At 35.1% G+C, this 17,215-nt stretch overlaps 2 protein-coding genes and 1 non-coding gene across 7 annotated transcripts in view; 1 reads left to right on the top strand and 2 right to left on the bottom strand.

The window, feature by feature from the left end:
• Window positions 1-17,215, top strand: part of LOC138692833 (hemolymph lipopolysaccharide-binding protein-like) — a 558,083-nt gene that overhangs the window by 225,531 nt on the left and 315,337 nt on the right. The gene's annotated exons all lie outside the window — the stretch shown is intronic.
• Window positions 1-17,215, bottom strand: part of stau (double-stranded RNA-binding protein Staufen) — a 96,585-nt gene that overhangs the window by 28,493 nt on the left and 50,877 nt on the right. For 3 of the 5 annotated variants that reach the window (XM_069816019.1, XM_069816043.1, XM_069816053.1), the window contains 3 exons: window positions 15,376-15,586; window positions 8,121-8,338; window positions 1,438-1,593 (listed from right to left, as the gene is read on the bottom strand). In XM_069816019.1, coding sequence (XP_069672120.1) covers window positions 1,438-1,593; window positions 8,121-8,338; window positions 15,376-15,586 — 585 coding nt within the window. The remainder of the gene's footprint in view (window positions 1-1,437; window positions 1,594-8,120; window positions 8,339-15,375; window positions 15,587-17,215) is intronic. The other 2 variants (XM_069816026.1, XM_069816034.1) reach the window with 2 other exon arrangements.
• Window positions 7,628-7,699, bottom strand: TRNAN-AUU (transfer RNA asparagine (anticodon AUU)). Its single transcript has one exon. It is a non-coding gene; the product is annotated as a tRNA-Asn (tRNA).

The following is a 17,215-nucleotide window of genomic DNA, read 5'->3' as shown; positions in this document are numbered from 1 at the left end:
TAACGATGTATACTTACTTATGGCTTTTAAGGAACCCTTATTCCTTTGCTGTGGTCATGCCAGAGAATCAGTCATATTCCGAGGCTTATTGTAGGGATTCGTAACAAGCTGTTTTTTACGGTGATGGGTTGTTAGCCCTTCGCCCAACCCCCAAGCTGGAGGACCACCCCTTATCGGCTGTCCACGACTGCTTATTCAATATATTCGCAGCTACCCTCCACATCTGGAGGCCGTCTCCTCTATCCGCAACCTGAGGACCCACCATGCCGTGGTGATAGGGACCCACAATACATGGCAATAACGATGTATACCCCTTCTAATACAAAACTATGGAATAAACTCAAAAATTGTATTCAATACTGTTTAAAAAAATACATGTTTGAGACTTCTGTTTCAGTTACTTTGAATTGCTTGGTAACACGAATATTTCCATATTTTCTATACGAATATTGTATACACTCACTTTTACTATCTTTATGCCTGCAGAAAAAAGATCCATTTCTGTAGCTGACTGTAGCAAAAAAGAAGATCGAAGAATGGCATGCACCAAAGATTATATTTTGATGCAAAGAGGTTTTGGGAGACTAGTGAAGGACCACAATGAATTTGGTGTAAATAGGCAGTGTGGTTCCCTACATATAATGTAGAAATGTAGAAACATTGCTCCTAAAGTTTATAGGTTGGTATATTTTATATTTATAATTTTTTAGGTATATTATATATTCCATTGTTAATAATTTTTATATTAATATGTAATTTATTTTATTTGAGTATAATTATAGCATTTTTGGTTAAAATACCAATATTTTTAGTCTATTTATGATTACCTGAAGCTCATGGTGATGCTGATATGTGTAAGAAAAAAAAAGTAACAAAAAGGATTTATATTAAACATACATAATATAATTTAGTTAACTTATTTCACGAAATATATGTATTTTTTTCACATTCAGCAATTTATTGACAAAGTATCAAAACAAATATGTTTCCTGCCTTTTCAAATTTAGTTGAAATTCAAATAATAATGCACAAATATTGTTTGTGTCCATCTGTCAATACAACATTGCATGTTATCACTTAAAAAAGATTTTGGTGTTCTATGCTTCTTGTAGAAATTTGCATTGTATTGGCCTAGACGCTTGACGAATGGATTTTCACTAGAATTTGCACTTCACGAAATACCCACCGAATTGATCACTTATTTCGCGAAATATCCACTGAAATAGAGGCAGGTTTAACACCAAAATCACCCATTTTATTTCACCAAAACTAGACATACGGAATTTCAAACTTCTATAGTTTAGCAGCAACTTCTATAGTCTTAGAAAGATCTTCCTATACATTTTTTCAATTCAATGTAATTTGCAGTTGTCCATCATAACAATCAGTTGATGATATCTGACCTATATGTCTGCATAAAGTCTTTTCATAGCTAACCTGTGGATATACCTTGATGAGATTGCGTGTTTTCTTCTTTCCTGGATTGGCCTTGCGTTTTAGACGTGCCATACTAGTCGCCATATTTGTAGGCGATTGTGGTGGTAGTTTCTTCAGCTCTTCTAACATTTTCTCTGCTGCTCGTTTCTTAGACACCTGGATAATAATGTGGTAAGATAAAATTTGCAACAGAAGAGAATTTAAGAAACATATTACAAGTAGGCCTACATGAAAACTACCTGGATAATAATGTGGTAGATAAAATGTTGCAACAGAAGAGAATTTAAGAAACATATTACAAGTATATGTAACCCAAAAATAGCCAGAAGTGTCAAATTTTCAGTATTCTCATTTATCAGCAGTTTACCAAACATATTAAGGGTCCAGGGGAAGAACCTGCTAAGTCACATTTTACTGTTTTTACAGGAGAGCAAGTTAAAACTTTCAAGGTCCATTACATTCTATTGTCACTGCGGAATCATTCTTCAAATATTTCTGGCTTAATCAAGTTCTTACTCTGTATAATTAAACCACAGAAATCTTTACTGCCTGAGATATTACATGGCATCCAAAACAAAAAATTGATAATTTTGGACTTAACAGGTTTTTCCCCTGGACCCTTCATATGTATTTAGTATTTATTTAACCTGGTAGAGATAAGGCCATCAGGCCTTCTCTGCCCCTCTACCAGGGGATTACAACTATAATATGAACAATAAAATTACAATTAGTATTAAATTTACAATTACAACTACAATAAAAATCAAAGTACGAAAAGATTACCTGACTAATGAAAGCTAGATAATTTATCATAGAAGAACAAAGAACATTTTATATTTACTGAATTACAAGTTAAACCTAGAATAACAAAATTGTATAGCGATGAAGTTACTGGATATTGAAATATTTTGTGACAGAATAAGAGAACTATTTACAAGAAACCATGTCTGAGCGAGTCTCAATTACTGACCAAGTGCCTAGTAAGTTTGCGTTTGAATTCAATTTTATTTCGACAGTCCCTGATGCTAGCAGGTAGTGAATTCCAGAGTCTTGGCAGGGCCATTGTGAAAGAGGATGAGTATGAGGAGGTGCGATGGGATGGTATTGTTAGTATTGTTTCATGGCGAGAGCGTGTGTTCAGATTATGGTGGGAAGAAAGGTAAGTGAAGCGAGACGACAGGTACGAAGGAATAGAAGAGTTCAAGATTTCGAAGAGAAAGAGAAGTGAATGTAAATTTCTTTTGTTATCTAATTTAAACCAACCTATTGCTTCCAGGGATGGGATAATATGATCATATTTACGAACACTGCTTACAAAATGTACACACAAATTATGTCGTCTATCCTTTGATAGCTACATCAATACAGACCACAAAACGAGCACTAATGTCACTTTTGTTTTACTGTAACATTAATAGTGATGAGCTGATGAATAAAATATCATGAGAAATTCACTGATCTAATCCAAATTGTCACAATACTATTTGCTTTAACTGGGGTTGATGTAAGCCTATCATTTACAAATAATTCGTCATTGTTGGCGGAAGTAAACATTAATATGGTATGTGGTGCGTGATTACTTGTCTTCGTTATTATCTGTGAACTCCCCACTTAATTTTTACAACATATTCACAGCTCATTCAGTCACCCATATTCACAGCATGTGCAGAGTTCTATCTTGTATTGAACGTGATCTATGACTGTCGCATAGTTAATTTATTTTTAAATCCTAATCCCTTTTTAATTGTGTCTACAATTTTCACGTGCTTGTGTAATACAACTCAGATAAGAAAAAAGTTTTATATAATATTCTTATTGAATTTGTTATTCCAAGCAACTAGTTTGATTAATTGAATCGATTTTTATTGAAAGGTCACATGTCCACTTTTCTGACAAATTGAGTTACAACCACCATCATATTCTTCTTACTGTAGCACACTGCTGAAGAAAAGGCACAAGTATGTGCACTCTACCGAATGTTACAGTGTAAAGAAGTTTCCGTTTAGTATTGAAAGGACACATGTCCAGGACCTGTGACCCACCAATAAACTCTTTTCTTTTCCCGTCATTCTTTGCATGATGTACAATATAAAAATCTCATGATTCCATTCTTTGTTTACAACAGTTACAAAATGGCGAATAGTTGAATCATTAAGAAAAGAAGTGCCTAAAGATCAGAAAATATACTTTCAAATTTCACAGTATTCAGTGATGGTTTTTGATGCCAAGTCCCTGGGCACAGTGGTTGCATATGGATATATGATGAAGTAATGGCACACACATTCAAATTACTGCCCAGAGCTAATGTAATGACTTGAAGCTACTTGAAAGTAAAGCATATTAGAAAAAGTTCCAATAAATAAGAAAAAAATTGAAGATATCAGCAAAGTTATGCAGTATGTACTTCCTGAATATCTTCAATTTTATGAAGAAATTCTCCAATGGCCGATAGAAGAAAAAACAATGAAGATGACTGAAAACTTCAGAGAAATCATTTAATGAAGAAACTTAAAAGCTTTTATGCTTTTAAATTGCTTTATTTCAGAAATAAGACATAATGCCTTAGCAAAATAATGTTCTTAACAGTTAAATTCTTAAGTATTTATTAGTCAGTAATAGTTAAAACACATTTAAGAACATAAAAATTCATTTCATTATGTTTTATTTATTGTTTATTATTAAAAGGACACAAGTCCATCATAAATATTATTTTTTTACAGTTAAGTTTCATTGATGTTATCATTAGTTTATGAATGTAAATGTAACTTTACACCTTTGCCTTCAAATAAAAAATATCTGATTACACTACAAAGTACCATTAGCAAAATAAATAGATTTTTTGCTTCTCCTGTAAAATTGAAAAAATTTCAAAAATAATCTGTTCAATTAAAATATGTCCCAGTGAAACATACAGCAGAGTCCATATAGGCCCGTTTCTTCCTGATGCTTTCTCAATTCACTGCGAGCTAAAGTACTATCACCTTTACTTTTTAACTTCGCTCTAGAATATGCCATTAGGAAAATCCAAGATAACAGACAGGGTTTGGAATTGAATGGGTTATATCAGCTGCTTGCCTATGCAGATGAAGCGAATAAGTTAGGAGAAAATTCACAAACTATTAGGGAAAACACGGGAATTTCACTTGACGCAAGTAAAGAGACAGGTTTGGAAGTAAACCCCGAAAAGACAAAGTATATGATTATGTCTCGTGACCAGAACAGAGTACGAAATGGAAATACAAAATTGGAAATTTACTCTTTGAAGAGATAGAAAAATTCAAATATCTTGGAGCAACAGTAAGAAATATAAATGACACTTGAGAGGAAATTAAACGCAGAATAAATATGGGAAATGCCTAATATTATTCAGTTGAGAAGCTTTTGTTATTCAGTCTGCTCTCAAAAAAATCTGAAAGTTAGAATTTATAAAACAGTTATATTACCGGTAGTTCTGTATGGTTGTGAAACTGTTGTTGTTGTCTAGTGCCTTGCATCTGGCAATGAAGCCATTAGCAGATGTGAAACTTGAACTCTCACTTTGAGAGAGGAACAGAGGTTAAGAGTGTTTGAGAATAATGTGCTTAGGAAAATGTTTTATGCTAAGAGGGATGACATTACAGGAGAATGGAGAAAGTTACACAATGCAGAACTGCATGCATTGTATTCTTCATCTGACATAATTAGGAACATTAAATCCAGATGTTTAAGATGGGCACATATGGATGAATCCAGAAATGCATAGACTGTTAATTGGGAGGCCAGAGGGGAAAAAGAACTTTGGGGAGGCCGAGACGTAGATGAGAGGATAATATTAAAATGGATTTGAGGGAGGTGGGATGTTATGATAGAGACTGGATTAATCTTGCTCAGGATAGGAACCGATGGTGGGATTATGTGAGCCTGACAATGAATCTCCATGTTCTCTAAAAGCCATTTGTAAGCAAGTATGTGTAACACAAAAAGTACTGTAGCTGTAGGTATTGTGTATTTTGAACAGCAATTTCTTTATCCACTGGTTAGGAGAATATATGAGTGATAATTAAATCAACATACAATATTATAAAATTTAGCAAAATGAATAAGCTAAAAAAAAAAAAATAATAATAATAAAAAAAACACCTCTAACTTAGCCCTGTGTGTTTTACCGAAAATATTTCTCATCAATTATCCAAAAAATCACATTCCCCGAAATGCCTCCACCCCCTTTATTTCGAATAAACGGGGTTTTACTGTATGTGACCTGAAATGAACTGTGACAACGCTGAATGCTTGATCCCTTACGTTGCCCCTGGGTTATGAGTTCTAATTGGGTATAGTAGGATCGCTCTATGCATCCCCAGTTAAAGACAGAGGATATGCAAGCTGAGAGGTGGCCTTTTGAAGTAAGACGGTTCCCCCAACCTTTTCTGTCCACTCGGGGGTAGGGTAATCTCTGTTTCCGCTTTCTGAGGCAAACATAAATGTTGCCAATTCTCCCCTGAATGCTAACACTAACTGCAATCTTTCTTAATATCTTCAAACAATTCACAAGTATTTTTGCTCGCTGTTTGAAAGTCTTCTGTAATTTTATTATTATTATTATTATTATTATTATTATTATTATTATTATTATTATTATTATTATTTGTTTTGCGGAGTATATAGTAAATTACTTAGTTTTCTTACAACTCCAAGATAGCTATGATGGATGAACAGCAATGTTAAAGACATAATTAACTTTATGAGTCACAATAATATTACCATGCCCAACCCCATATCCATCAAGGGAGTTATGTTGCAGGAAATCAAATCAGCCAATATTAGTAAGAAACATGCAGTGATGGAGCTCGTAGCTTCATCTGGACACGAAGTGTTACGACTTCCTTTGTACCACTGTGTTCTAAATCCTTTGGAAATGTTAAATGTTATGTTTTATTTAACGACGCTAGCAACTGCCGAGGTTATATCAGCATCGCCGGTGTGCCAGAATTTTATCCTGCAGAAGTTCTTTTACATGCCAGTAAATCTACTGACATGAGCCTGTTGCATTTAAGCACACAAACGCCATCGACCTAGCCCGGGATCGAACCCGCAACCTCGGGCACAGAAGGCCAGCGCTGTACCAACTGCGCCAACCAGGTCGACCTTTGGAAATGATCTGGCATCAACTAAAGTCTTTGTTAGGAAAAACAATATTACTCCGACTTGAGTCTAGTGTGTTAACTTCTGCGTGATGGAGCTGCAACAATCGGTCCCCATAATTGGTCCTCCTGTGTTCAAGATGAAATTAAAACGGAACAGCTCAACAGTAACAGTCACCTAGAGACATTTGTGATTCATTTAGGAGAGAGTGATGACGAATAGAGGTAAGAGAAGCAAAATATTGTCATATTTTATTACATAACATTTCAGATTTCGTTGCGGATTTAGACACAAAACACAAATTGACAATATTCTTTCGGTATTATTATTATTATTATTATTATTATTATTATTATTATTATTGATATAAATACGAATTTAATATATTAGTTTGAAGAAGTTGACATATATTGGTTCTATAACGGATCTTTATACACACAGTAACTCAAAATTAACCATTCATTAATTCGTGATTGATTGAATGAAAGTACAATTTGTTGTATAGAAATAAATATACGATTGTTTTATACCCACGTGGCAAAGTCAATGTAAAATGTGACAACTGTGCACCTAGAAATTTCTGCACGCATCCCTTAACGACCGGGGTGGACTGTGCGGCAAAGTTCTAGTTTTCCTTTGAAAAATCCTACTATAAGTTGATGCCAAGTCTTCGCACGTGTATGATGCTCGCCCAAGCAGTGTCAATCACAACTTTATTTCTCACACACTATAATCTATAATTCCAGCTAGACAAGCCAGTACATGAACTTGGATTTCAAGCATGTTGAATAATTTCGAGGGAAAAATTGTTCCGGAGCTGGGTATCGAACCGGGACCTTTGGTTTAACGTACCAACGCTCTACCACTGAGCTACACGGGAACTCTAACCAACATCGATCCAATTTTTCCCTCCATATCCACAGACCTCAAAGTGGGCTGACAACCGTCAAGCAACCAACTTCGAGTGCACACTGTTTTCTGTTAACGAAAGTAACGTGTATTATGCAAATCAAGATTTCAGGTATAACTCCCTGTAAAGTTGATTTCAATAATTTCGAGGGAAAAATTGTTCCGGAGCCGGGTATCGAACCCGGGACCTTTGGTTTAATGTACCAACGCTCTACCACTGAGCTACCCGGGAACTCTAACCGACACCGATCCAATTTTTCCCTGGAAATTAAACCAAAGGTCCCGGGTTCGATACCCGGCTCCGGAACAATTTTTCCCTCGAAATTATTCAAATCAACTTTACAGGGAGTTATACCTGAAATCTTGATTTGCTTCAAGCATGTTGTTGTTGTTTTCTAATGCCAGGTGTTTGACAATAAAGTCATTTGACCTCTTAAATGGCAAGTTGTAGCCGATTTAAGTGAACACCATATTTTAACGTTTTGGTGGCTACTTCATTCACACACAACCCCCAGAAGGATTTCAAGCATTTAGAGACATGTTCCACCCATTCAGCCAATGGCGTACCTAGCAACATTCCACACGAATAATACATTTTTCTTAAGAGAAGAATTGCTAATGCATAGTTAGTACCATGGTCCTCAGAATATTACCTTCTTTCCATTGCCTTCACCAGTGGTCACCTTGTCGCCGACTGTGCATTTGGTGACAAAGGTTCTCATATGTGGAGGTCCTTTCTCACTAACCACTTCAAAATTCACTGGGAGATTGCGTTTCAGGGCAATCTCATGGACTAGTGAGATAGGAGATTTCAAATCTGCATTGGGGTCATTTTCCAGACCACAGGTAGTACCTACAACAAAGCAAAAGTCTTCTAAAACTTGCAGAAAGGTTACGTAAGCTGTGAAGCCAACTGTCCATTGTCTCCAACATTATTTAATTTGTACAGAGACAAAGTGGCCAGAGAATGGCAAAAGTGTACTCTGACCATGTGCACTCTTATACCACAGTCTAGTACATACAGTCGCGAAGCTTGATACGTAGTAAATATGCAAACATTAGGTAGTTGCTCACCACTAGGATCGCTAATATTGTCTCATTACAGGCAATGCAAAATAGTACCGTCACAGTGTATTATTTCTAGCACCCTCAAAACTCAAGCTTCGTGACTATATAGTAGACTGTGCTTATACCTTCAACCTCGCTTTAGAATGAACTGTAGGTAAATATATACGATATTAATTCGAAAGTGGTATTTGGAAAAATAAATAGAGAACACAGTAGTGGCTTTTACACTCATACATGACTGTCAGTCACTTCAACATCCCATCACAACACACAAGAAATTGTTCGAATGGGCTGTGAAAAATATTATTGACATCTCCTTCAAATTCTTTAGCAACGAGGATTGTCAAAAACAGCATGAGGAAACTAAACCACTATGTGGAACACTAACAATATATTCTTTTTTGTATTACTTGGTTATTTAGTGACATATCAACTACTAGGTTATTTAGCGTCGATGATAGTGATGATAGCAAGATGGTATTTGGTGAGATGAGACCGAAAATTCGCCATAGGTTACCTAACATTCGCCTTACAGTTGAATGAAACCTCAGAAAAAATTCAACCAGGTAATCAGCCCACATGGGGATCGAACCCATGCCAGATCACAACTTTGGAATGGCAGGCAAGCACCTTAGCCAACTGATCTACGCTGAAGACTAATACATTCTTCCATCCCCATTTAAACTAAAAAAGCAGTAATACAACAATAGTTTAATGCAGTAGAACCCAAACTTTTTTTATTTGGAGGGCAAATAGCTACAAGTATAGCCATATGTTATAACCAGGGAAAGGATTTATATGTAAATACATATTTACTTATAAAGCTAATATAATTTATATTTTGCATTATCTTTATGTTTCACAATGTGTAGGGTTGAAAAATCCTACTTTTATTTTCCATATTTTTCCATATTTTAGAGTTTAGTACATATTTTCGTTAATTTCCATATATTTTCCATATTTCATATAAAACAGTCCATATTATATTAGGTTTAACAATAAAACAAAACAAAATTCCATTAACTTTTAAAAATACATTTCAACAATAGAGATTTAAACACATGTTCAGTAATCCCTTTAACATCAGAGTTATTTGAAAATTAGCAGTCCTATCAACAATGGGAAAGTAAGTTACAAAACTGTATTAATTTAATTTAAAATTTTTAACAGACTTCAGTTGTGCAGCTCAACAGTTAAATGCCAGTCAGAGTACACATAGGTTCAGTTTTGTAAATCATACTATAAAGACGGTAAATATGCCAAAAGTACGTCATTCAGTCAATTTAAAATCAAAACTAACAAGTTACATTTCAGAATTTAAAGAAGATGGTTTATCAACTGACAATAAAATATTATTTTGTAATTTGTGTCAGTGTGCAGTATCATCTACACAAAAGTTCCTGGTGCAACAACACATTACAACTAGTAAACATCAGGCCAACAAACAACTAAATTCCAAGCAGAGACAATTGTTTTTAACACAACCAACAACATCGAATGTAAGATCTGAGTTTAACATCGACCTGTGCCGTTCTCTCATCTCTGCTGATATTCCTCTCTACAAACTAAAGAATAAGGTCTTCAGGGAATTCCTTGAAAAATATACTCAACATACAATCCCGGATGAGTCAACACTTAGGAAGACGTATGCTTCATCCATCTACGATGAGACAATACAGAAGATAAGAGATGAAATTAAAGATAGTTCAATTTGGGTTTCCATTGATGAGACTCCCGACAAAGAAGGTAGACTTGTTGGTAATGTAGTTATCGGTGTGTTAAGTGAACAATATTCTGAACGAATTCTTTTACATTGTGATGTTCTAGAAAAGTGCAATAACAAAACTATAGTTAAACTGTTCAACGAAGCTATGGGTATCCTGTGGCCAAAGGGTATTATGTACGATAATGTGTTATTCTTTATTAGCGATGCTGCCCCTTATATGGTCAAAGCTGGACAAGCATTATCTGTTGTATATCCTAAATTGACTCATTTTACTTGTGTGGCGCATGCATTTCATCGTGTGGCAGAAGTGGTCAGAGACAATTTCCCTAAAGTAGATTTGTTGATTTCATCAGTGAAAAAAGTATTTCTCAAAGCTCCCAGTAGAGTTAACGTGTTGAAAGAAATGTACCCTGAAATTCCATTGCCACCAAAGCCAATTTTAACTAGATGGGGTACATGGCTAGAAGCAGTTGAATATTATGCCGAACATATAGACTCTATTAACAATGTTCTCCTTGCATTGGACTCTGAAGATGCAGTCTCAATTGATACTGCGAAAACAGTTACCTGTGACATAAGTGTGAAGAATGACTTAGCTCACATTCAGCATACATTTTCATGCATCATAAAAACGCTCAAAAGTCTCCAAAATAGGCACCTTTCACTATCTGAAAGTTTTGAAATTATAAATAGTACTGTGGAACAACTGAATCGTGGTAGAGGTAAAGTTGCAGATGCAGTAAGAGCTAAGGTGGACACTGTACTTTCAAAAAACCCTGGATATGAAGAACTACAAAAGGTTGTTGCTGTGATGAGTGGTGAATCAACAGTGAAGATTAACTTGGACTTATCCCCAGCAGACATTGTGAAATTGAATTATGTACCAGTTACTTCTTGTGACGTCGAACGCTCTTTTAGTCAGTATAAATCTATCCTCAGAGACAATAGAAGAAGATTCACTTTTCAGCACTTGAAAGAAATGTTTGTAACCTATTGTTATGGTAACAGACAATAAAAATTGTGTTTTGTTGAAACTACATTGGAAGATAAGGTACGTCCATTATATTTTTTGTTTAGTTTGATTAAAATGTACCAATATTTAACGTACATAGTCATTTTTTTATAATTTTAAGTCCATATTTAATTCCATATTTTGGTAAAAATCCATATTTAATTCCATATTTTGGTAAAAATAACTACATATATATTTACATATTTCATATATTTTTAGTCCATATAAATCCGTTCCCTGGTTATAACATATCCTCCTGAGTCCTAAGAGTATATAGTATACTATACCATACTTAATTCATGATTATTATATAAGATGTATGTGCAGAGATCCGAAGTATAGTATAATATGCCTGCATTTGTGCCCTAACTGTAACCTGCAGAATTTTTTCAGCATTTTTCTTCATATTAGTGACTTTTTTTTTTTTTGAAGTGTAGAATTACATTGAACTTCAACAATAAAACAAATGTCTCAGGATCCAGGAGGACAATAAAGATAATTCCTCGAAACACAAATAGGTACAGTACGTAACAATAAAAAGAATGAAAAAATCATACCGAGATCAATAAAGCCACATTTCACAGTCGAGACAGTCTTGTTCAATACATAAACTCTAAAATTGCTAGTAATTTCATATACAATTTTTAAATTTTACAAGAACTAAGACGGGCCACATAAAAAGTCCTAGTGGGCCATAGTTGGGCGATCCTGTTTAATGCAAGAGATGTGTGCTAATGTACTCTCCTGAGATTGATTTTCACCTATCACTGCTTCGCTACTACAACACCCACGCAATGCAGCGGCTGCATAAATAATAATAATAATAATAATGATTTAACCTGGCAGAGTTAAGGCCATACGGCCTTCTCTAACACTCAACCAGGAGTAAAGACTGCATTACAAAAACACTACAAATTTACAAATTACACTACAATTTTACACACAAAACTGAATAAGATAATAATAATAAAATATAAACAACAAATAAGAAGAAATCAGACATAATATATAACATACAGAAAGAAAGAAAAAAGCATAATAATATGTGAACAGCAGGTCAAAATAAATGAGGCATACAAAAAAAAGACAATTATTCATAATAATAATAAAGTCTTGTTGGGTAAGTCAATTAATTTTATATGAACTTCTTAGAGTTCCAGCCTGAAATTTTGCGTACATACTAAAAATTAAATGGAGAATGCAACTATACTTTTTCATGTTTTAGAGTAACGAAATTCCTTAAATTAAAAATTTTAAAATACAATTACAATTTACACACAAACTGCTACATTTTATATATTCCAAAACCATATGTGTCGAAAGTATGTTTAATTAGGTTTAAAACAAGCCTAGAACGTGCTCCTACAACAATTAGAATATGAGGTATTAAAGCTTATGAGAAACAATGTGTAGACTTTTATAGAAATTTATATATTTTGTTAACTATTGAATTAAAGAGTTTGGGGACAATAAAAACAACTGTGTACGAGGCCTGTCTAAAAAGTATCCGACCTTTAGCCAGAAAAAAATAATTCAAATACTGACGGGGTTGGGACCCTAATCCCCTTCAAAGTAGGCCCCTTGTGCTTGCACACACTTAGCCCACCAATCCTTCCACTGCCGGAAACACTTCTGGAAGTCTTCTTTTGGAATGGTGTTCAGCTTCGTCGTCGCGTTCCACATTATCTCTTCTCTACTCTCAAAACGGGATCCTTTCAGTGGTGTCTTCAATTTTGGAAACAACCAGAAGTCGCAAGGAGCCAGGTCTGGAGAGTAGGGAGGTTGGCGAACGGTTGTAATTCCATGTTTGGCCAAGAAAGTGTGGATCAATTGGGATGAATGTGCGGGGGCGTTGTCGTGATGCAAGTGCCAGTTGTTCGCCGTCCACATGTCTGGTCTTTTGCGCCGAACCGCATCACGGAGTCGCCGGAGAACATCGTGATAGTACTCCTTTGTCACCGTTTGTCCTTCCGGTGCGTATTCGTGATGCACAATTCCACGGACATCAAAGAAAACAGTCAGCATCACCTTGATTTTGCTTCGCACTTGCCGCGCTTTCTTCGGCCTTGGAGACTCGGGATGCTTCCATTGCGACGACTGTCTTTTTGTTTCTGGGTTGTACCCATACACCCATGACTCATCTCCAGTTATCACGGTGTTCAGAAACCCAGGATCAGTGTTGGCAGTGTCCAGAAGGTCCTGTGCAACGTCACGACGGAGGTCTTTTTGTTCCGGGGACAACAACTTGGGCACGAATTTCGCAGCCACTCAGTTCATGTTCAAATCATCACGCAAAATTGCATGTGCAGAATCTTTACTCACTCCAACCTCTTCGGCAATCTCCCGCACGGTCAAACGAGAATCTGCCATCACCAAATTTCGCACCCTCTCAACAACAGCTGCACTCCGAGCACTTTGGGGCCTGCCACAACGCGCCTCACTCTCCGCTGATGTGCGGCCATCTTTGAATCGGTTGAACCACTCCTTAATTTGTGTTACACCGATCGCATCTTCCCCAAACACCTGCTGAATCTTACGAATTGTTTGACTTTGAGAATCACCAAGCTTTTGACAAAATTTGATGCAGTATCTTTGCTCAATTCATCTTACGAGAAAACTAAATCCGACAAACACTTAGAACAGCACCTTACTTGGCGAGCACCAGCCAGTGACTGGCACAAGCGAATGCGATGAAAAAATTTAAGCATGCGCATTACGGTTCCTCCTTCCACCGTGCACAGTGGCGCCGCCTTAGAATCACTACTTTGCGCGGGAAAATTTAAGGTCGGATACTTTTTAGACAGGCCTCGTATGTATTTTTACTCATAGAATGCCTAAAAAAAGTTCCATAAAAATTCGTGACATGAAGGTCATTTTTCTCTTTAAACTGTCTGAATTAACGTGGAAGGACTCATATTATAAGAATTAGCTATCCATATTAGCTGTACCTAAGAAGTTAAGGTTTAAGCCAAATACACTCAACAGCACAAAAAGCAAAAAGCAATTTTTTTATTTTTATCTTTTTGAAAACTTTTGTGGACAGTAACAGTCCTCCTGGGACTATTACCTGTATGCCTGATAATAATGATGATTTTTATTTTTTTGTGTTTAAGGTATTCATAGAAATGGATGTACGTTTGCGAGTATAAAACAACTGAATTGTTAATTAAACAAAATATCGGTAAAATGACGGTACAGTATTGTCACAATCTAGTATATACAGTCACGAAGCTTGAGTTGTTGAGGGTACTAGTAACAATAGACTGTGCCAGTACTATTTCGCATTATCTGTGATGAAGCAATAGTAGTGATCCTAGTGGTTAGCAACTAACTATCGATGCATATTCCCTATGTATTGAGTTCGTGACTGTAGGCCTATACAGGGTGTTTCAGAAATACTTTGACAAATCTTGTGAGCATGTTCCTCACAACAAAACAAGAAAAAAAGTTCATATAAACATATGTCCGGAAATCCTTAGTTGTTCATTTATTAATGAAAGAACATAATGAAACATATTTTAGATATTGTCAGTTTGGTAGCAATTGTTGCAATTTTAATCAATTCAGAAACTCATATCAATGAAAGTTTACGTTCAGCGCATTTTGAGGTATAATCCAACAACTTAACTTAAGTTTGTAACGGATAATAATTCAATTTGTTAGATAATAATCGAATGCTGTTATGAATACAAGTCTGCTGATGTACCCATTGTATTCTAGATGGCTATGTACTGCCAAGGAGACTTGTGTACTGCAGTCATTTGTCATTTGAACATTTGTTATGAGTTTCTGAATTGATTAAACTTGCAACACTTGCTACCAAGCTGACAATATCTAACATGTTTCATTATGTTCTTTCATTAATAACTAAAAATCTAAGGTTTTTCGGACATATGTTTATATGAACTTTTTTTTCTTGTTTTGGTGTGAGGAACATGCCCCCAAGGTTTGTCAAAGTATTTCTGAAACACCCTGTATATTGTGGTAAACAAAATATTTTCAATGGGTATGGTTACCAATAGTTAGCAAAGCATGTTGAGTGCACAATGTCATCTCACATTTTGACCATATAACTGACTTATACATTAATCTTTCCTCTTACCATTTTCTTGTATTACACCTTCAGTGTGATGCAGACTTTCTTCAGGCAATGGTAAAGATTTCAGCTGATGAAGAGCCTTAGAGGCAGCGTCATGTCTAGCTGCCTGAGCAGTCGGACCTTCACCCAGGAACTCACGTATTCCCACACGGAGAGAAACCAAGTACAACGGTGGCTGAAATCCACCAGGGCCTTTTCCATAGTGATGATACCTCTGCAGCAACAAAATAATAAATAATAATGGACTTAAAGTGTTAATAAATTTATTGTTTCATTTCTTGTTACATAAATATTTTCCCGTAATATTATTTGTAAGTTACCTCTTTTTTCTTTTTTTTTTTTTTAAATTACTGAAGGTAATGGAACTTAATTTATTTTCTAACTAGCCATACCCGTGCGCTCCGCTGCACCCGTTAGAAATAAATATAAAGTAATTACATAATCAAAATAGGACATTTGATCCAGGGAACATTCGTGTTTGATAGAAGGATAAATCGTTTAATATGTTACTTAATTTAAATTGTATTTAAATAATTAAAATACGGTCATTTTGGTCCAGATAGCAATCATTTGGTGCAATGACAATTCCTTTAACATGTTTCTTAATTGTTATTACCTGCAACCATAGTTTAATGAAGATTGACATATCATTTAGTTTTAATGTGTATACTTTATATTACTTGCTATATGTTTCAGAAGTTACTGTAATAACATTGTAGAATTATGTCCATCTAGAGAAACTACACTTTCCGATGGTGAAATAATAATTAAACAATTAATTAGCTTCCGATATTACTTCATACAATCACAGAAACATTCTCTGTAGGCTATGTTTTAGTTTTCGATTGTTGTTGTCCAAGGCCCCTTATAGACAGTCATTTGTTTTTATTTCAGTACAGAGCCTTAGATGGCGTTGTTATTGTAATTTTAAAACTCATTTATCTCATTAAATATCAGTCCTATCAAAATTTTGTATAGAATAAAACTTATCGGAAATTATTTTTAAAGAAATGTTTGTTATGTAACATTTTCCATGAAAATCAATAATAAGCGAGATATTTCGATTTATTTAATTCAGGCCCCCTTATAACCCCCCTTTTAAATAAAGTATTTTGAATGCCACATAGCCTAAAATCTAAGTTATAACGAACTTAATTTATATTCCAATTTTCATATAAATCGGTTCAGCCATTATCGCGTGAAAAGGTAACAAACATCCAGACAGACAGACAGACATACAAACAAAAATTTCAAAAAAACCGATTTTCGGTTTCAGGGTGGTTAATTATACATGTTAACGCCAATTATTTTTGGAAAATCGAAAATTACCAGAAAAATTTTGGCTACAGATTTATTATTAGTATAGATTTATTTTGCAGAAAATGTGTTGTTACCGTAATAAACTTTGTTGCATATAAAATTTCCTCTAGTTTTATGCAAAATGTTCAATGTCTTTTTCACAGAAATGAGGACAAAAATTTCTCAAGAGGAAGAAAGTAGGAAATTTCCCCTGACTTACCATCACTGCCTGAGAGATCGTCTCCATTTGGTGGTAATAATGAGAGATAAGATTTGATAAAGTAGAAGTTATATCGAGTGCACTTGGCTACAAAGGATTTCAGCATCAATTTATCTTCTATGAATAATTTCGCTCACTATCCTATCAGTCTAGAAATGTACAATGTGTATAGTACAGTCTCTCTGCGGTACAAATAAGTTGCTGCCACTCCTTTCCATAACAACTGTACTGAGTCTATATCTTTCAACTGATACCTAATTATGTGGCAAGTAAAGTAACACTGACAACAACATCATGTGCTGTCAGCATGAAGGAATCAGCCCA

This window comes from Periplaneta americana, chromosome 2 (assembly GCF_040183065.1).
Source record: "Periplaneta americana isolate PAMFEO1 chromosome 2, P.americana_PAMFEO1_priV1, whole genome shotgun sequence".
NCBI classification, from domain to species: domain Eukaryota; kingdom Metazoa; phylum Arthropoda; class Insecta; order Blattodea; family Blattidae; genus Periplaneta; species Periplaneta americana.
This window is presented reverse-complemented; position numbering and strand designations above follow the sequence as displayed.